Consider the following 22,010-nt stretch of genomic DNA (forward strand, 5'->3'; position numbering starts at 1 on the left):
GTAAATTAATAATTCCCTCTGGATATACTTGAATACTTTAAATGCGTATTCGTTTACACGGACAAGGCAATCTTTTCCGTTTAATCGATATCACTTCAGCGTAGGATTAAGTAAAATTTGTTTGCTTCACTTAATTTTCTAAAACAAATAATCAAAAAATAAAAAAATGAATTTAAAAATTCTGTCTAAGAATCAGTATATTATACAAGGGTTGTTCCCAAAGTATAAGAAAAGTATATATAAAAAATGCAGTTGGGAAAAACGAAGAAAATAGCGCTTTACAAACCATATATCAGAACGTAGAGAGTTCAACAAAGCAAGCGTTTATAAAGCTTGATGATTCTTCAGAGGCAGAATGAAAAGCAGCGATATTTGAATATTGTGCTAGATAACCCTTTTGCTACGAATTCTGATGACCAGAATAAGATTAGCAAAGCGCAGATGAGAAAAAACAAGAGCGTAAAGAAGGTAAGGCAAAGAAACAAAACAAAAGTTAAATGAATCGTCTTATCATACCAAAAGCCAAATCTATTACAGACAATAAATTAAACTTATGGGCTGTAGTAGTATAAGTAGAAATGGAACAGATCATAGGTGAATTTTTTGATAAAAATAATAAACTGAAATAGAAATCACGACTGACTCTTTGGCGCGGTATTTATATGTATGTCAATAAATTACTAGTAATCTAAAATAGTTAAATAGTCTATGCATTGATTAAATGAATAGATCATGCCCACTCATTCAATCTTCTTTTCCCCTTTTCCAAGAAAGCTTAAACAACCATTTTTTTGGATGGAATTCAAAACCTTCTCGACTTTTTTTTACACATTGTGTTTTTATCGTAAATTAAAATAGGCACTGTTTGCTTTGAGTTACAGAGCAAAAAAGAAATGATTTATCTTCACACGAAGCGCTGCTGACAATATGGATATTAGATAGCAGCTTTTTTTAAGCTCTGCTCATGTGATATATTTGAAACTTTGACCTAAAATTTAAGATCTTGATCTCACAATATCAAGATTTCTCTCATGTTTGTTGAAATTGAACCTAAAGTCTTGCCCATTGGAGAATCACTTAATAATTTGTTATGTTTGTTGTTGATAACTTAACATTTAAACATCAAAAACTTAACATGTATAAAAGGATCGTTAAAAATTTTGCCTGCACTCATCAACCTCATAAAATCGTCTAAAATGTGTTGTTGTTTTTGTTATTTTGACTCGTAATATTTGCTAGAAAAACATTTGTTTTTATATTTATGTTAGCACTAATACTATAAAAGTAAGCACTTTTATTATAAAAGTATATGCAACTTGAAAATTAACAAATTGGTGTATTTGAAAAAAAACAATCAATCAGAATTTAAGTCACACTGACGGATGACATTGATAATGTGCAATCATTAAAATTCGTTGGGGTCAATTTTCGTAGATTGATTAAATGTTACATGTTCGTGGGGACGTAATTTCATGTATTATTTTATACCTACAAAAGGAAATGTGACTTTAAAACCCTTATTTATTAATTCGTGGAGGACGTTAATTCATGGATTAGAGGTACCCACGAATTCCTCGAAAATTGAGCCACCGCGAAATCTGATGATTCCACAGTAACTTTGCAAGCCAACTGTGCGATGTTTTCTATTTTCTTCATTTAATTAATAGAGGTTCCTCTTGACAAAACCAAAAAGCATTCTTTTAATTAAAAACTGCACTTGGTCAAAAAATGGGAAATTCTACATAGTGTCAATAGAAGAGACATCAAGAATCGAAGGGCAGTTAAGTTAAAATCTTTTTGTTTAAAAGAAATCATACTAGAACATGATATGACAAACGCAAGATTTATTGTTAAGTCTACAGCAATCTATTTGAGAGCATCTAAGTTTGAAAGGTCTCTATTTAGATAGGAAAAGGCAAAACCAACAAGAAAAAGAAACCATTCTAAAAAATTCAAACAGGAACACTGTAATTCAAGACTTTCTTTTAGTGGTTTGATTATGTGCATAATCTGACTAACTCTGTGTCAAACATAATTTGTTGCGTTTGTAGATTTCAAACTTAGAGTGCTTTTGAACTCATTCAAGAAAATAAGGTCTTCTCATTTTGATTTCATCCCATCATTTGCATTATAGTGAACATGATTAAAATGAAAAAGGTCGTTGTCGTTTTTATAAAAAAAAAATTATTTTCCCCCGAAGTCATGTGTTTTGTTGCACGACTTTTAATACAATTAATCTTTGCCTCAAATTTTAATTTACGAACGTGACTGGTTTGGGTTTTTTGTAATACACAATATATAAAAACATACATGTACACATTTTTCTCAAATGATAAAAAAGTTATTGATATTGATAAATATAAACATGACTGAATGAAATCAAAGTATCCTGTTTTTAAAAATGGTAAACTCCTATTATGTGTCATTCAAGAAGAATTCTATTTATTTCCAAAATGAAATAACATTATAAATTTTGCGAGCGCAATGCAAATGATCATAAAATTTGCAAATGCATTTATAATTTACGGGCTTATTCGTAAAGTTTTAATTGCACAGCCTGGTGCAAAATTTAAAAATAACAATAAATACGTTAACCGGGGCTTATTAGACAACGTTCCAGAACCCTTGCCGTGCTTAAAATAAATACCTCATGCCGCAGCTTTGAGACGGAAGAAAGGCGTGATGAATTATTCACAGCGTGATCGTGTATATTTTCTGGCTACAAATTGTTGCCGACATCTGTCTGATTTAAATGACATGGATACGGCAGAAAAATATATTTGAGCGTAAAATTTACATTTCTATTAAGGCAGTAGTAAATTGCCTGTTCTGATGGACATTTGCATCGTGCATTTTCCCAAGAAAACACTAGGTTGGGGATAAGGAAGGAGATGGATTAAGTAAGTTTAATTTTTTATGAGTTTTTATTTTTTCTTGCCTTATACAAATGTTCACTTTATTTTCTATAAATTCGATCAACTTTCCTTGATCAAAATAATCGAATCTTTCACAACAATACATGTAATGTATTTGTGCAATGCTATCTGTTTAAACGAATTTTTATAATACATGTATTTAATATTGTTGACTCATAAGAACATTTCATGAAATTAACGAAAATATCTAAATATTCAATCTACTGGGATAAGGTTATATGTAATATTTTGAACAGTATATATTAGTTCTATTTGATTAAACGAATCGATTTCGTAGCTTTGAAAGCTACGATATTTTAACAAAATTTATCTCTTTCGAAAATTTTCAATCCAGGTGTCACTACAGAATTAAAATTTGCAATAAATTCTTATCAATTATCATCTTACAGATTATAATATCAAAACGAACTTTTGAAGATATGTCTCCTGACATCCTTAAAAACAATTGATATACATTTTAGAAATAAAAAAAAAAACACACAGGGTAATCTAGCAAGACAAGAAAGTTTTGAGTGTGTTTGGTACACATGTGCTCAAAAATCAAGACCGGGTCTTTTCACTCTCACTGAAAACAACGCGCATCAAAATTAAAAAAAAAACACTTCGTTTTATAACAATCATCGGACTACCAGGCGTCTTACACATGTGTTTTTATCTCTTAAAAATCATTCCCCTGTCACGGGCGAAAATGCTCCAAATATAAAACAGAATTCGGGATATATTTTGCCCCTCGCAATGATTTGAAGGGAACTTTCGGGGAAATACTGTAGTGACCCTGCAAAATATCTTATTAAAGCAGTGCATTTTAATGAACGTAAGAATTCATTTCTTTCCTCTCTTAAAGTTATTATTATTTAGACAGAGGTTAGTATTAAATGGATTTGGAATTCATATCACAACTGCTTTAATTACCTCCATGAAATGCAGATTGATGTATACAAGTACCAAAGTAAAAGTTCGTGGTCTATATATTTTGCTAGTTTGACAGTTTGTGCCTAATTTTATTTCGAAAAGATGTGATTTTACATGTAATAGTATATATAAGGCAATGAGACTCAACCTGCTAAGCTTTATAAATTTTTCTCAACAGCATATTTCTTTTTTAAAGGAAACTAAACACACTCGATAAGACATCTGTATATTTTGAAAAACATTCAGTATGCTATTACCAGCAAGACAGATATGTTTTATTATTTTAATTACATGTGTTTTTATTTTTATCCCGATAGATGTCTTTCTACGATTTGTCATACGTGTACTTTTGGATATATAGATCAGAAGAGCCTGATTACTGAAGACAGTGTTCAATGAATATGGGCGACGAGAACATGTATACTGTATAGATCTGTGGATTACATAATTTTATAATATAAACCATTTTAATGGTATACGGAAGATTTCTAAACTTATCGTATTTGTTTGTTTCCCCGTATTAATTGGAATTAGGTTATGTAGATTGCACTATCATTTTTTGTAGTCATGGACGTGGACGTGAATCTTGATGTGACAAGTGTTATTATAGTTTCCATTAAGGTCGTGCTTATAGAAAAATAGTAATGGAAGTCGTCTTTTATGTTTGTGTCGGAAACATATTAGTTCAAGAAGAAATCGAGATCTTCAGATCCATTACGTAAACATGGCATTCTGCTCATCGCTCGAAAAATAAATATTTCTGTAGTATGCAATACGCTTATTTGCCGCCATTTTTAATGAAAATAATATTTGTGGAAATCATTCAAAAATCCATTTTTCAGTAAAGAAGTGACTAGTGTTTCACCAAATCATAAACAATTCGGCAGTCTATCTTGTTGTACTGAAACAAAATGGCTTTATTTCTCACAACAATGCATGAATCTCCTCCCCTTTTTTTGAGCATGACAGATAGTTGAATTTGCATAAATATTGTTATTTCATTTTTTAAATTTTATACAAACTGTAAAATGTATGAAGCAATAAATTATTTCTACTTGAAGAAGAAGATATTGTCGTAAAAAGCCGCAGCCAGTGAGACAGACCGAATTAATGTAAGATTTTTCTTTCTGCAGTCATTTGTCATAAGTTATTGCATTTCCTTGTATACGATGTCGCAATATGCATATTGTTACTCTAAATTGTGAAACAAAACGACATCTGTAAAAACCTGATTAAACTTTTTATGCAATGTATCAATAACTACTATGCTTGGAAGTTTTATATAACTATACGTTTACAACATTTTGTCTACCTTTTATCGTACAATTGTGTCGAAACAATCATGAAGATTATTTCTTTCAGAACCTTTTCTAACAACAGAATATAGATATCTTTTCACAAAGATTGATGATGGGGGACAGCAAGACAAAGTCCAGCTTGCAAAGAGGTTTCTATCGGTTTTATCAGAGTATGGTTAAACAAAATGAGTTGGACATTATAAAGATCAAAGAATCTGAGTTTGAGTTTCACATTTTGTTCAACTGATATCCTACTGATATCTAATTGATATATCTGAGGGATATCTACGAAGAGATTATATTAACATCTAAACAATGATATCAAAAGAAAGATTTTGAACCCCGGAATCTTTGTTTACAAAATACAAATTTCACAAGTTGAGTGGATTTTTGTACATACTAAGGATCATAGTTGATGCAAATCAAAAGCATTTCGAGGCATATTTGTCTTTGTGGTATGCAAAGAAAAACTTAATGTATACTTGTATGCCATGCTTTTGAGACAGTATCTCAATACTGTACTAACATATTGACCAAAGAAATTTAATAAAATAAACAAATGTATTTTTTGAAAAAAAAATAAAATTTAGAAAGTTTTGTAGACAGGGAACCGATAGACATGCACAGTAAATGATTAATATGCAAGGTTATTTTGGGCTGTTTTGCATATATATAGTTTCATAAATAACATAATAAAATATATATGTGCATTATTTTAGATATACATTCTGTTAAAGAGGTCAAAGATACTATTATAAGAGCTATAGAGTAATCATAATTATTTTGATTACAATCTGTGGTTAAACTATGCAAAGCCAGACTTTGTTATCTGCATCTTTACAAAAGAAAATGTTTTACTGCCAATTGTAATGTTATTCCTGAAGACCCAGCTTGCAAATGTTGAACGATTTAATGAGATGGCATGCCAAATTAAATCATTTTATTTATAATGTATTTTATGATTTTTTAATTTCATTATAATAATATTTCAGATCACTGTAGCTAAAACTTATAATGTATAATTCTAAACTACACAAAAAGTTTTGAAATGATATCAGTAACTTTCACCATCATATGTTTGTTTAAAATCATAATTAATTCACTTAACAATGTGATATTATACAAATTTCTTCCAATGTAAATCAATAAATTTGATTGGTTTTCTGTGAATTCAAAATGTATGGATATTCGAGATTTACTTGTGATTGATAACATAATTTCATACGAAAAACTAATGGAAATTCTAATTAGGATTTATATACGTTAACTACACCTGAGGAATCCAGAATGGTGAAATCGTGTCCAATGAAATACAGTTTAAAATATTATGCCACAAAGAACGTGACTTGCTTATCAAACTCAATCGTGCCATCTTTTAACAAAACACAATTCCCTTTGTGTGTCAAATAAGAAATATTAAACAGACAGACATGTGCATTTTAATTTTTTATTATGTTAATTTAAACAGATACAAAACAAAAAAATATGATAATTCAATAAATAAAACATACGATCAAATAAAAATCAAAACAAGTCAACAAAAACAAAACGAAAGCAACTGAAATACTAATAAATAATAATGAGTTGGCCATAAAACATGCCCTTAGGAGAATTCAAAAAAATATATCATATGATGTTCCTAAAATGACCTTATATAAATCATAACGTTACAATTTATGTTAGTGTTTAAACTGTGTAAATACTTTGTTCATAACAAGTATCTAAACATTGTTTTATAATTGTTTAAAAAAGAAACGTATACTCATGAGATAGAAGTTAGGTGTTAAAAAACATGACGAGACAGGTGTAAGACGATGTAAAAATGACCAAATATGCGCGTCAGTGTTTGTTTGGGACTATGGAGTAAAGATGATGACCAAATACACTCTTTCAGCCTTCTTTGAGGGTTGGAAATCAAAGACTCTTTAAATAAAACTTTTGTCACACTGGCAAGTCTTTTTTCCGCTTTAACATTATAGTTATCAGCAAATGACTTTCCGGACATCCTCCACTGCTTGAATGAAGCACTTCTTAAAAGTATTTTTTGAAACTGAAAGTTACACATTTGCTCTCCCAAAGAATTGGTCCAACTTGAGAAACAGTAGAATGTTGGATAAAAAGCTAAATAAACCTTCTTTAAAATATTGAGTTTTGTTGTGATTTTTCTCAACCTACACTTTTGCTTCTAGAGAAAATTTGGTTTATAAAGGTTACGAATCGTTTAAGGTTTTCTCGAACCTTTTCATAATTATTTGCAGTTGAGGTAGAACTTCTAGAGGCCGCAACTCTTGGCTCTGACTGAGTTTGAGTCTGACTTCTGACTCTATTGGCAGCAGCAGTATTTGGTCTTCTTGCACTGATGAATAAAGGAAATGGAGTAGTCACTTCTGGTCTACGGTCTGTTTTAAAGCAAGATTCACAACAAGTAGATCCATAGTTTTCGCAATAAAATTTCTTATTAAGTCGCATCATAAGACCACATCTTGCATCTTTGTCTCCATATGGACACACTGAAAATAAATAGATAAAAAATATACATCAAAATTATCAATAAAGATAGAAGGAAGTCAACAAAGAGATGAGAACACATAACCAGTGAAAATAGGTAAGTGAAAGAGGATGTAAATACTTACACATAAAACCAGTTTCAAATTTGCTGCAGGTAGCACAGCAGTTGTCTCGCGTTTCTTTTTTATAACAGTCTGCCCCCGTTCGTGCACTGCAGAATTCATTATCCACACAACCTTCTTTAAAAAACATAAAGGTATAAGTAAATAATTGCTTATTAAGTTCAACACAATTAAGATATTTAATGTATGCAAATTTATTTTGAGAAACAGATGGCGCGAACACAACTTTTTTTAATTGTAGAGTTAAGTTTTGCTTAATCACTTCTTTGGCATAATGCTTTAAATGAAGGGTCCGTTAATTTCATTTATTATCATTACTGTAAGTTATCAATAATGTTGCTTTTGAAGATTTAAAAGTTCATTTAATGATTTAATGATATTTTTCGCTTAGAGTTAATCAATTGCTAATATGATTCCACTTAAGTTAGATACTCTCTTCGAAATTTAAAATCGGTATAGACGTAGTTTGCTTCTAATTGTCAGTACTTAAATATGTACAACTTTTATTTATCACTTTCAAAATATAAACAGAAACACAATCAGAAAAATGTCATAAATACTTAGAGAAGAGCCTTACGTTTCACTCTCCTGGTGCGATCAATGTTACACGTTTGGCAACATGCATTTTTGAATCTTGTCTCAGTACATAAAGATAACCATTTTGCCAAGAATTCACACGGAACGTCCGGTCGGTAATGTGCATTCTTTTTTACACAATACCCTGGTGCAAATGGATCAGGAATTAATTCATCAACTGGTGTAGTTTTTTGTTGCCAAGCCGGAAGCTCTTGTACTTTGTTTTGGGTCGGTGTGCCCTCTTGTCTATTACCTCCAATCTTAAGACTAAATCTGGTGGATGAGAATGGGATCATGTGTGTCGTGGTAGGAAGAATTGAATGTTTGTTGACATTCTGAATTGGTTTCATGTCTGTTGGGCCAGCTGATTGTCTTCTGGTTGTCAATGAAGAAGGATGGCTGTTTTGGTTCGATACTGAAATTGTTGGCCTTACAGATGCCGTTGACGACGTCTGCGAGATCTGACTTTGTATTCCACAAGTTTTACAACAGTTTAACTGGTGATCTCTTGTGTGACATTGGTCTTTTTTACAGCCAGTTTTTCTGTCGCCATATTCACAACCTACACATAATAGAAACAAGGACGCATAATAGAAATTCCTATTTAACGCATGCATTTCAAGAACAAGAAAACAGATATCATATCGTTTTGTAAACAATAACCGTACCTTTGATACCAGTATGTTGTGATGCACATCCGACGCAACAAAGCTGACTGTTCTTTGTATCATAACACAAATATGGTCGGGACTTGACCAAAACACAAGATGCCACTTTATCACCATACTCACAGCCTGAAATTTATACATCAACTTTGATGTTTATTGAATTGAATTTCTAAATTTAATTTCTTGACTCTATGAATAAAAAAGTTTTGAATATATTTTTATTGGTTTTTTTTTACCTTTTTTCCCAGTAAATTTGGCATTGCAGCTTCCACAACAGAACTCCCTATACTCTCTGTTGTAACATCTGGAGGGTCGATTAGCAACAAGTTCAGCGCAAGTTCCGTTATTTGGAAACGGCTTCATAGAGTCACCATGGACACAGTTATCTAAAAAATGGTTAAACAAAAATGTAAGAGCTACGAAACTTTATCTTTTATTTTTACGAATACACCTGATAAACAAAAAACATTTTTTTATCAAATGTCAATTTTCAGCAAATTTTATTAAATATACTAACCATTTTTCTCGGGGGCGTTTCTGTCAAAAACACACTCTCCATTTATACACCACTGAAAAATATAAGTAAAAAAGGTTAAAAAAGGTTGATCATTGTATAGCTACAATGTACTAGATACAGAATTTGATAAAAGGTAAATCAAAATGAGTAAAATTGTAGAAAACATAATCATACTTTTTTATTTCCACAGGACGTTCCTCTTGCTGCGTTGTATAAATGAAAACTCTCTCTTTTCTTTGGGTTTTTGCAAGCCATGTTTGTACAAATATCTTGATAACGGCCCAGACCACCATTCTACAATGAACACAATCATAGTATGCCTTTAAAAGTGCCTTTTTACATTTTAAGTGGAAATTGTTGAATAAATAGTTAATGTTTTAGCATGAAATACCTACCCAGCCGTAAAAGGACCCAGATCCCAGCTTTTCTTTACATTGTTCGTTAGGACCTAATATTTGACCTGGCATTTCTTTGATGACCTCGTGAAAGTTTGGATCAATGTCCATAGGTCTATCAGTCATACAGTTCTCTTTATTTTTGTTCCTGTGAAAATAAGAATGTAGATTTTTATTTCATCATTACAAATTTTTTATTGTATATATATTATATAATCATCAGGCACATTCCTTTTTTAGTATTTGAAAGTTTTTAAAATGCATTTGGTAGAAAGAAATCAGAATGGAAATTATTATGAGAAATCCCCAAATACGCAATATTTAGGATGCAGAATTATTCATAGAGTGTCAAGCTTGTATTTCATGATCTATCTATCATCCATGGAGACCCCCTCCCTCTTTTCGTGGTTTATAATGTATGTGTGTACGTTGACCTTTGTGCTGAAATGCGATTGATAATTTTACCTAGGTGACAGTGTGATATATTATTGTCATATTTTAATGAAAGTCTATATATATTGCCCTAAGATGTGAGTCATTTCCTTTCAACATTAAAATTGATTTTAACCAAAATGATTGAAAGTTCTTCTGAAGGCTTTTATTTCTTTAATGTTTTGATAAAGATTCAGTGATCTTTGTAGAAAAATGGAACTGTTCACTCTGAGGGCTTCAAAAGACCATTATTAAAGGAAGACTATGCCAGCAAAGTAATGATCGTTGATTGATAAACTCCGAAACGAGGGATACGTACAGTTCTTCAATATAATCTCTAAAATATGCCACGGAACAGTCTGAGAACTTCCAAGGATTAAGTTTGTTGGCTTGATTGGTATCGCCTCCCATTGCTGTCATAATGTATTGATCTGTCGGCAGACAAAAGTTCGACTCTCCATCATGATTGGCACCCAAGCTGTTCAAGAACAAGGAAAATCATTGTGTCAGTCCAATGACTTAACCACATATTGACAGTATGATCGATCAATCTATCACTCTATCACTCTTTTAATGAATAAATTGTGATTTTCAATACCAAAGATTTTAAACTGGTTTTCAGAATAGAACACATAATTCAAAAAACTTTTGGAATATTTAATAAAAATTTAAACGAAATTGGTTGTTGGTTTTATCGTTTTATATATACGAGATTTTTAATACCTATGTGCCAACTCGTGTGTTGCAGTAATTATTCCTCCAAATCCACCAAGGTCTTCGTTGATTGATGCACTCTTTTTCGTACAAACGGTGCGAACATGGGCGTATCCTAAAAAGGAGAAATTTTAAAAAATGAGCATACAAGTTTACGTTTTTCTTTTTTAAAATCACTTTGAACTAGAATATATAACAAACTACAAATTACAAAGATAAACTGTGTTGTGCATTCTTTGTTCGTAACATTAGAAAAAAATGCATTAAATACATTACCTGTCACAGATGGGTCATCAGATCGCGTTTCATATAGGTTTTCCCTAAAAAGAAAAATTAAAAGCTTAAATACATGCAAAGTAAGTGTCAAATGCACGACTCTTATAATTTAATGCAAGAACTATGAGTAAAAGATATATACAGTTTTTCTCCTCTCAATTTATTTAAGTAATCATATAAATCTAAAACTAATTCAATTTAAATATTTAGTCTTAATATGCTTGCTTACCCTGTGAACAACATGAGATGGTCATGAGGAGGTAAATGTTTAATCATCGTATCTCTCCAATCAACCAATTTGTTCAGAGCGTCCCAAACTCCGACATATTTCATTTCCGGATTGACATATGTGTTGGTCCATGGAGAAAAATTTGGATGCTGAAAGAAGGATAAAAATCTCAATAATATTCTATTTAATCTATATGTGTATCATTCAAACGAAAATTTAAATGGTTACGTACATCGGCGATAACGTATTCCGTGACAGCAACGTTGATTGCAAAATCGTGTTCTCTGATGTTGGCATAGCGTAAATCAATCTACAACAAATCATCGATTCGTTCAAAACTCGAAATTGGTTATTTTGAGTGCATGAAAGTAAATGCATATATAACATTACAAAAGTGTATTCTTCATACCCCGTTAACAATGTGAGCAAAGTACATCCGTATCTTAGACTTGGCGTCTTGGTCTCGAGCTCTGACATCTCTCTCAGTACTGGCATTGTAAAACCTACCGATACCAAAACGTGAAATTTGATTAACAACTGTGCACAATGGACAATAAGAAGAAGAAGAAGGATCATCTTCAGAGAGTAAGCTACAAAATGATAATAGAACCACTAGTTCTTACCTCATATAGATACTGTAGTCAACCACAACCACTAAAGTAACATAATAGTCCTGGGCTGCTCCGGAATTCTGTCTCTTCGTGAATTCTCTGGGCACATTCCGATTATGTTGTGGCTGTTGTCCACTTGCACCGTGCTGGAACACAACTTCTCTTTGTTTTTCACGTCGGGCCAATACTTGTGGTGTGATGTCTTTTAATGCATCGTCTAGTAAAAATGTAATAACAAAAATATAGATGCATTATACTAACTACATTTCAATTTTATGTGTAACTTTAGATCATTTCCAAAAATACCATGGTTATATAAAAGTAAGCTTACTTTTTCCAACACAGTCGCTTTTGATGCGTTGTTTGGGATCTTTTTTAAATGCAGCGTATAACCTTCGTTTTGGTGCAGGGGTCAGAGACGGAACATGTTGAGCGTTATCTAAAGTCTGTTCTCCTGGATATTCCAACATCTGCTGTTCTAGCTCCATATTCATCGGGTTGGTTGTGTGAAAATCAAATTTATGCATTTTTTCCCTCACTGAGTTTGTAGCATGCGGATTGTAATATACTCCATTCTTTCTGTTGGTATTGGCAAACGAGTTTTGAAAGAAATGCTGATTTTGTGAGCCTTTATATCTATCCATTACATTGTTACGCTTCTTCTGTGGATCTCCATAGCGCCTTGCATACCTCTTCCTCCTTCTGAATCCCGGATTTTTAGCCATGGGATGTATGTCAAACTCTTCGCCATTGACGTTTAAGCTTCCAAGCTGAAGTACATTGCAACAATTTACAAAACTAAACTTCATGTACTACTAAGTATACATATTTATTCTGCTTGGTAATGTATTCATATCTCTTACCAGAACGCACTGTCCATCAGTCTCCTCGTCACAGGTGACAGTAAAAACGGCTTGCGTTTCATTATCCTGGTAGAGGGCTACATTCTGTTGAAATAATGATTTAAACCTCAATTGTTTTAAATTACAAATCAAAACTTATCTTTTTATGTCTTGAATACCGTATATATTTGAAATTGCAATGCTTAATTCTGAAGATGTTTGTTTCCGCTCGCATTCACACACTAAATTAAATGTTAGGTACAGTATGCAAAGGATTTTGTGACATTTTAATTTGCATTTTTGGAGTCATAAAATTTCGAAGTTGGTTTTTAAAAGAGATATTTTTTTAAATATAGAGCAGCCTATGTTTTGGTGAAAGAAATATTCCTAGACAACCATAATGTTAATTAATACAGTTTTGCAATTCTGTAACAAATGTTTTTTGTACTTCGAGCGTTTACTTTTGGGGGGGGGGGGATAAAGAAAAAAAATGAGTGGGTTTAAAAAATATCTGTTGACTGTTGCAGTAAAGAGACTTCAAAATTAAAAAAAAAATCCCAGACAACTGCTTATGAGATTAAACGAGTTGCATAAAAATGCTATATCTCTTGTAAAGATTGGTCGTTGTTAGCATTTTTTATCAGTCAGGATGTATTTTTTACGAAGAAAACGGTTGTTTCCCCATTTAAAGACAGAGGACAAACTACAAGGACAAACGAAAAATCGAATAAATGTCAATAGGTCAACTTTAATTATAAATCTTTGAAATAATTAAACGTGGGTTATCAAGTTTGAATTATGCATAAAATCTACACATTGATTGATTCGTGGTTTTCATTCAAAAACCAACATCAACAGCATAACCTGGTTACAAAGGAAAGAAAACGAAATTGTGGTCGGTTTTTCAAACAAAAGTTTCTTAATGCAAGCTCCAGTGCGACATTGCAATTAATCATCTTCAGGGCAAAATATTTAGTGACAAGGGTTGTTTTATTAGTGTGTATACTTTCGATCTAATTTATGTCAAGCTGTTGAAAAGGAAATGTTAAGAGTTTCAAATAGGGGACGGTGGTGTTAGATATTTGAAGACATACCGCGGTTTTAATTTATTGATAATTCTAATGAGCACAGTTTTAATTATTTTATATTACTGGCTTTAATGAAATTTTATATCTAAACAATCCACACGAAGCTTTATTTGCAATTAGTTATGCTCATTCAGAACTTAAAATAGACCATTGTTACGACTTCTTTGACAGTAAACATATTCGCAAAATGCGTTTCTTTTGCTATCGCTACAGTGCAAGTTATGGTTTTGGGGTGTATTTTCGTGGTTGGTATGCATTAAAACGTGAACTGTCTTAATATGGCTTTTTATTCATGTCTGTTGTAAAAAAAAAATTAGAATAGAATTGCACTGAAACACACCCTACATTAATCAGTGACAAAAGTATATCTATTGTGGGCAAAATAACTTCTTTATAACCATTGCTTAAAAAATGAACAAAGGAAATATAGTAAATCAAAAGCTAAAGCTAGTGAATGATAAGTCTAATTAACATAAATCACATCTGACATATCACGCCCAAAAACTCTCTATGACACAGTTTGGTTACATAACTAGAAAAAAAAATCAGTATTTTTTACCTTAATCGTGGGTAAATTTTCTTTATGTAGATACAAATCTCCCTCCTCGTCTACCCGTATAGAAGCGACTTGTTGTTGTTCATATCCTATATCATTTTTCTTTAATTTGAGGTGGATTGGTGAGGTTCCGTGTACCAGTCGAACATTGAATCCAAGAGCTGATGGCATTTCTCCGGGTTTTTGGATTTCTGTTTCAGATTCTAACTCCTCTATTATAACAATGTCTGTCGGATCAGTTAATTCTGAAAAAAAGAACAATCACAAAATATTAGCAAATTTTGATATCAGAAATTCGAATTTTATTTCATGGTGCACAATTAAATTTACTTACCATCTGATGTTACTTGTCCAATTACGAAGCACGATAAAAGTATAACACATTTTGGAAACAGGTGTAAACACAGCATTGTGAATCCGTAAATAACGTGGTTTTCTCGTTGATGTCTGCTTTATATTACGAATTAAACCTTAAAAAATATTTTTAAAATAAAGTTTCCTTGCGATATATCACCGTCTGGCGAATTCCTTTTGTACGTAAAAAGTTAACTTGAAATCCTTGATTTATAATTTAGAAATTTTAAAGGATAGCATTATTTCTCTTGAGCTGTGCGTTTAACATTGAAGGTAACATAGTTAATCAAACGGCTTATGTACAGAGTCGTTAGCAAAATTCTAAAAATATTGGGCGTCACGTGACAACTTATTTGCATATCTTATGAATGTGGGAAATTTCGTGATGTCGTGACTAATTATACCCTACTGGATCTATGTTAAAGACATATTTTATATTCCAGTTAACTTTTTTCCAAACATGAAAGAAGCAGACAAAACTGAATTACATATATTTCATAGTGATATATCATTCACAGACAAAAGTGATATATGGTGAACTTCCAATAATTCAGAGGAAAGAAAACTTATTACATTCTGTTTTGAAGCTTTTGTAAAGAATACAGATTATTAAGCAGTGCTAGAGCAGAGAAGACGGGCTTTTTTATATTCATTTTAAATAGTTTCCGATAACCTTCTTAGAAATCACATTTTGACTTTAGCATACAATTCCTTTATGTGAATTTCATGTGTAAAAAATAATAAGTTGTCTTTACAAAGTCACATTTTTTATAACATTGCTTCTCCGTTGATAGTTAAAAAGTTCTAATATTTACTGATATTATTTTATAAATGTCCGTTTTTTGTATTATTTAATTTAAACAAACTAACAATCAAATTAATATGATACAATCTCTTATCATATAAATAGAATAATACGGTATCGCAAAATTTGCTATCTCAACCTTTCTCCCTTGCTCTGTCTTCCACTGCGTTAGAGTCAGTATATTAAATCGGCGCGTGTGAATATTTCTTAACATTACTCAAATAACCATTCATTTGAAGCCTGGGAAATACCTTTTCTTTAATTTTGCTAACCAACATCGTATGTGAATCTTTGTTTAAATATCTTCTTATTGAAAAGCGTACATGTAAATTAGCACAATTGGTATTCTGACTTCATTTTTCAGTTAAACTTATTGCATCTGTATTGAACTTTTGTATTTTTACGTTTCATTTTAACATAAAAATCAAATCATTTATACTGAAACTAAATTTTCTTCTTTTAATATTTATCATGTCTGCATCGCCTTTTACTCTTTGACAGAATGGTGAAAAGAAAAAGTTTTTTGTTAAATTTTGCCACGGAAGTGTTTTGAAATTTCCTGATGTATTGTGGTCTTATGGTTGAAAAATACACAACCAAACGGAACAAAATGAGATATTTGGTCAACAGAATGTAAAGATTTACTGTCAGGAATTCATTCATTCAATTTTTGATGAATTTGATTATGCTTCTCTTTATATTTGCTGATGAAGGCAGAAGTAGAACATGCACTGAATGAGACTTACCAAAAAATTGAACTAACATATTCATAGTTTATGAAACCTAAGGATTGCTTGAAACACGCCTTTTCTTTCTTATTATTTTCGTAATAATTCAGATTTGAAACAGAATTGGCCCATAATGTTTGCATTGTAGCAAACTTAATATGACAATAATGATTAAATATTTGTTCTGATCGTTGTTAATTTGGAAAACATCTATTTATTTAGCAACAATGTGAAGTGTTTGATACAATTATTCATTTTTGTAGTTTTTTTCTATACACTGTTATTGATGGCAATTCAAAAAAAATGTTACATGACAAGAGAATGTTTGAAAATTCTGAACGCGAGAAAGCTTTCGTCAAATACAACTTTAGATAACCAACTAACTTGTCAAACACGGCTTCAAATTAAAAACCATGCACTTCAGTTGTAGATTTTTCAATATACCATAAAAATATACGATGCACAAGGGTCATAATTTCTTTATGAATTCAACTACTAACTTTGTTTTTAAAAACTATGTATAAACAAGCTGATGGATTCATAAACTATGTGTATATCTTTCGGAAGTTGTAAACTGTCATATGTTTCTAAACTTCTAAGATTCTGTACCATTAACATACTTAAAAAACAATTAGGAAATGGCAGTGTCAAATAACATTTAATCAACTGGAGCTATTTGAAAGGAACGAAAAGGTAATATAAATATATTAAAAATACACTTGTCATTTCATACAGAATGAAAACGTCAATTTGAATTGACATCTTTGTCATAAATCAATGACTACATTAGCCACATATTCCTTCATTATTCATTGTGCAGAATCACAGGCCATTATGTTGTGAACTTAAAATGATTATTAGAGATATGTCTCAATAAAGAACGCAATTAATGAAACCCCTGAGTTCATCACTTAGTGTGTGTGTTAACAATAATCTTCTTGTATTCATTCCATTAATTTTCTTAAACTGTTATATTTGAAGAACTAATGAATTGTCAGACCATTTATTTTAAATTGTATGTGTAACAATGGTCATAATCAGACTATCTTCTCTTGTTTGTGGTTTTATTTAAAAAGATATTAGTGTACCTGTAGCAAGGAATCAAGAAAGATCTATGGCTTATTCCATATCAACATTTTTGTGGATTTAGACGTCATAGTTATAAATAGGTATTTATTCGGTGTAGTGTACTTATAAATGTAAATTGGCATTGATGTGATTATTAAAAGTGTTTATGCATCAGTTTTGATACCATATAATCATAAATAAGTACTAAAAGTGTTGCACAGACTAGTGAAACAAAAATATTAACATAAACATTAACTGCTATACAAATTTTTAAGTGAGCAAATTTTACGTGATAGTAAAACATAATGTACTCACTTTTTCAAGTAATATTATGTTGTAAATATTATGATTGCTTAGTTGAACTGCAAGAAAGACTTCATAAACACATTGCATTTGTGTTTTGAAGTAAGTTAAATGTGTTATAATTGTAGCAAATCCCACCATCCTCATTCACTAGCAAAAAAAATTATAATATTATTTCATTTAAAAAGCGCAATAAATCACCAGTAATACAGTCAGAGTTCCTTGAGATCTATTTCAAACAAATCTTACCAAGGCAATGTCTCTATACGATATTGCTTCACATATTGCATCATATTTAAATTAAGAGTTTTGAGATACTAAGCAGAATGCGTATAAAAGTACCTATACTCTGCTAACGTAATAAAAATCATGAATTCAAGTTATATGTACAAATTGTGCAGACCATTTACTTTTTAGTCTTGTGCTATATGCAACTTACAACTAATAATCTTTCAACTTAATTATAACATATCATGCTTCATATGACGAGGCTACATATTACTGTTTTATTAAATAAGTACATAAATTCGTCAGTTATTGCAATATTTGATATAAGTCTGTGGAACGAACTTTTTCATTTTGTATAACTAGCAAGGTTTTTTTTTCTCATCGATACCTTGATGTTAGACACTTGAAATAAAATTTGCGATCAACTTTAAAATCTTTCAAACTTTGCAATATTTTAGCTTTATCCCTTTATCTCTTTATCCCAAAATAGCTTGTCTGTGAGGATTAAAGGGGCATGGTCACGATTTTGGTCAAATTCTATTTTTCTGTTTTCATTATTTACAATGCTTTAAGGAAGCATTTCTAATGATCAAATGAAATTTGAGATTCAGTCGTAAAGTTATAAGCAAGATACAGGGCTCACAATTCTTTGTCATGTAAACAAGGCTCATGCCCTGTTTTTGTTTACATATATTCAATATACCAGTAAAAATCTTTTTCAAGCTGATTTGTCTATCTTCTTACTCATTTTAAGCATAAATAAACAGTTCCTAACGTGTAACACATTCATTTTAGGTCTAAAATTGTAATTTTCACTTCAACATTCATAATGTAAACAAGAGCTTTGTTTACATAGCAAAGAATTGCAAGCTTTGTAACCTGCTTATAACTAAACGATTGACAATCAAATTTTGGTTGCCTATTAAAAATGCCTTACTAAAGCATTGTAAACATTAAAATCGCAAAAATAATTTTTGACCAAAATCGTGACCATACCCCTTTAACATTGAATTAAACATTTGTATCCAATTTTGAAATGTGACAACAGAGAATTGTAAAACTTCTTGCACGGCGACCTTGATCGTGACCTACCCTAATGCATCATAATACGTTTCCCTGTTACACTTTAGACCCAATGACGCTCTAAAACGTGAACGTAATTGTAAAATCAATACGAAGAAGCAAGTTCTGACGTTTCTCTGGAGCCAGAGGTCAAATTAATTACAGAGGAAGAAAAATCCCCCACACTGATGATGTTGGATATACGGCCTTCGGTCAAATGTTGCAATTTAGAATGCAACATCTGTCTTGTAATCACCTCGACTCATTTCTTAAGAGTTCCGTTAAAAAAAAATCTTTATTGATTGTTTTCCTCCAAAAACACGAATATTTATTAAAGTACAAGTGGTCGGTTCGAATTGAGTTGTAATAATACTTCCGTGATTCATTTTTTTTACAATTGCAGAAATATGGGCGTAATAGTTTCAAAGGCGTCAAATATTCATGGCTATTAGACTTTGTGGTTTTCTTGGTGAACAAAAATTTAGTTTTAAGATTCAATAATTGATTTCTTTGCAAATCTACTCTTTCTATGAGTCATTAAATAGTTTGAGAAAAAAAACTTAATCTAAACTTTGAAGTTTCTGATGGACATATCTGTTTCTGAACTCACATATGTGATTGAAAATAACAGTCAACCAAATATATGAATATTTATTTTATAATTATAAAAATTACATCACTACATTCATAAAATTAATAGTAAAAGTCATCCATGTGATTTATTTTTTAAAAGCTGTTCATTGTTTGAAATTAAGTAAATAAAAAATATACTGATTAAAAGGTGCGTTTCATTCCAAGAAACTGTTTATTTATCATAAAGCAAATTGTTCAACTGAACGTTAATTTTGTTTTTACAAATTTGATAAACAATTCATATATTATTTAATCTGTTTATCATCCCGTTTAAGATGTATCACCAAATCTTATAAATAAACAACAATTATTCATAAACAATTGGTTACTTCAATAGCAGGAATCAATTGATATTTATTAGAAAATTATTCAAATAATATATGACCTGTATTTATCATTTCTTATTGGTTAACAGTGGCTGAAATACCGGTAGTATATCGTTTAAATAGTTCTGCTGGAAGTGGCGTCACAATGGTACACATGATGAGTTAGACAAATACCTTATTCAAGGCCAATGACATAAGATAGGAGTGTTCTTATTCCACTCTTACTTTTGATTCTAACTACCTAGGTTTGTAGTTCTTAGGTATATGTATCAAATTAGAAATCTTTATGAGTGGGGTACTTAAAAACTGAAAGATTGGATTGACTTATACTGCTGTTGATAAATTTGATAGTTATGAGATTAAGTTTGTTTTGTTTTTTAAATTTCCTTAAATTTTCATTCATACAAATTAAATAGTTGCGATGTGTAAAATAACATTTAGTTTATTATTATAGCCTCCAATATAAAAAGCATTCATCAGAAAATAAATGAGGTCATAACTTGAGATCAATAATTTATCATTATATAAGGTTATATGACATTTTTAAAACTATGTTAGACGTACTTTGCAGACACGCAGAGCTTATGTTAAATATTTAATGAAATCAATTTTTAGTTCAGTAAAATATTCTTTTAAAAAATATACAAAATTCAAAGTTTTATTGTCTTATTGTTTTATTAAAGATAAAATCAAATATCTGACAATTTATCATTAAATTTCAACTTATAGAGTAGAATAAATTATTTCAACATTGTAAATCTATTTGTCAATTTGAAACTTCAAGAGCAAACCTAGCAGAGTGTTACCAATTCGTCACACCTAGATTAGTTAACCGCATATTGGACAGAAGAAAGTAGAATTTGCATTTGGTTATATCAGTAAAAATGGTTTATGGTATGAGGAGGTCGTTTTTCATGTTTTAAGGTAATTTTCAACATCTGACACTAATAAAAATAAAAACATGCTTCTTTGTAACACATGTTGTCAAATAGTAACGATTTCAGTGTTGAGCAATGTTTGATTAGATACAACCTAAGTTGGTTTGGACATTTAATTTACATGTTAATCTGATACGTAAATCCGATGGGTTTTTTCCCGAATGTTAAGAATTTATTTACATCATTTTCGGTTGTTATAGCTGGTAAAAATTATATAACAAATTTACTAAAAGTATTTGAGCTACAAATCTTTTTTTTTTCGCATGGCTCAGTGTTTTCATGAGATTTTGTATGTTGTCTAAAGACAAGATATTGTAAATCGAGCTCGCTTTGCCAACATTCTTTCATCAGAAATCTTTTAATATTTTAAAGAGATAGAGTCTCCATAAGGTAATATGCTTGTAAAAAAGTCTCCCAATTTCAGCATTTGTATACATTGTCCCTACAGTAAAATGCTTAGTAACATGTATCCAAGAAAAAATCAGTTAAATACCTTACTTGGTAAGTAATTCTGTTAGCAAACTGCCGGAATAAAGTTTTGTCATCCACACAAAAAAATTGGTTTTAATGAATAATGATAAAATTGATTTGCTATGAGACTTATTTGTTGTTTTCTTTCTGTATAAGTATATGCATGTAAGCGTTTGTATTTTGAAACTTAATCCCCTACAATTTTTTTTTTACATCATTGAATATACATTTGTGACTGTGGCTGTGATGATTGTGAATATTCAAACCTTTTAATGCATCTAGCGCTGAACCTTACATTTACCGTTATCTGCAAATTGTGTGGAAATGTGTAACGAGTTCTATGCATATGTTTTGCAAGGAAACGTATACTGTCTTAACATACTAATAAATAGACTGCGCGAAGTGAAGCCAAAA

The 22,010-nt window shown here is 30.9% G+C and overlaps 1 protein-coding gene and 1 long non-coding RNA gene across 3 annotated transcripts; one reads left to right on the forward strand and one right to left on the reverse strand.

Annotated features, from left to right (window-relative positions):
• Nucleotides 1-2,620: 2,620 nt before the first annotated feature.
• On the forward strand, nt 2,621-5,365 carry LOC105336344 (uncharacterized). Its single transcript, XR_002200455.3, has 3 exons — nt 2,621-2,900; nt 4,166-4,960; nt 5,211-5,365. It is a non-coding gene; the product is annotated as an uncharacterized lncRNA (long non-coding RNA).
• A 1,220-nt stretch (nt 5,366-6,585) lies between these two features.
• Nucleotides 6,586-15,300, reverse strand: LOC105336345 (uncharacterized). Of its 2 annotated transcripts, none has more exons than XM_011440605.4 (19): nt 15,015-15,300; nt 14,684-14,925; nt 13,058-13,141; nt 12,526-12,964; nt 12,207-12,411; nt 11,993-12,086; nt 11,816-11,893; nt 11,584-11,732; nt 11,355-11,398; nt 11,088-11,193; nt 10,684-10,842; nt 9,933-10,080; nt 9,712-9,831; nt 9,538-9,589; nt 9,257-9,406; nt 9,021-9,146; nt 8,354-8,914; nt 7,780-7,890; nt 6,586-7,656 (listed from the first exon to the last, which is right to left on the reverse strand). In XM_011440605.4, exons 1-19 carry the CDS (start codon nt 15,088-15,090, stop codon nt 7,313-7,315), a joined length of 3,288 nt encoding a protein of 1,095 aa, XP_011438907.3. In that variant the 5' UTR covers nt 15,091-15,300; the 3' UTR covers nt 6,586-7,312. The 2 variants fall into 2 exon arrangements, with proteins under 2 accessions (XP_011438907.3, XP_011438906.3); XM_011440604.4 differs by having other exon boundaries at nt 7,780-7,893.
• Between the last annotated feature and the right edge of the window lie 6,710 nt (nt 15,301-22,010).

This window comes from Magallana gigas, chromosome 5 (assembly GCF_963853765.1).
Source record: "Magallana gigas chromosome 5, xbMagGiga1.1, whole genome shotgun sequence".
NCBI classification, from domain to species: domain Eukaryota; kingdom Metazoa; phylum Mollusca; class Bivalvia; order Ostreida; family Ostreidae; genus Magallana; species Magallana gigas.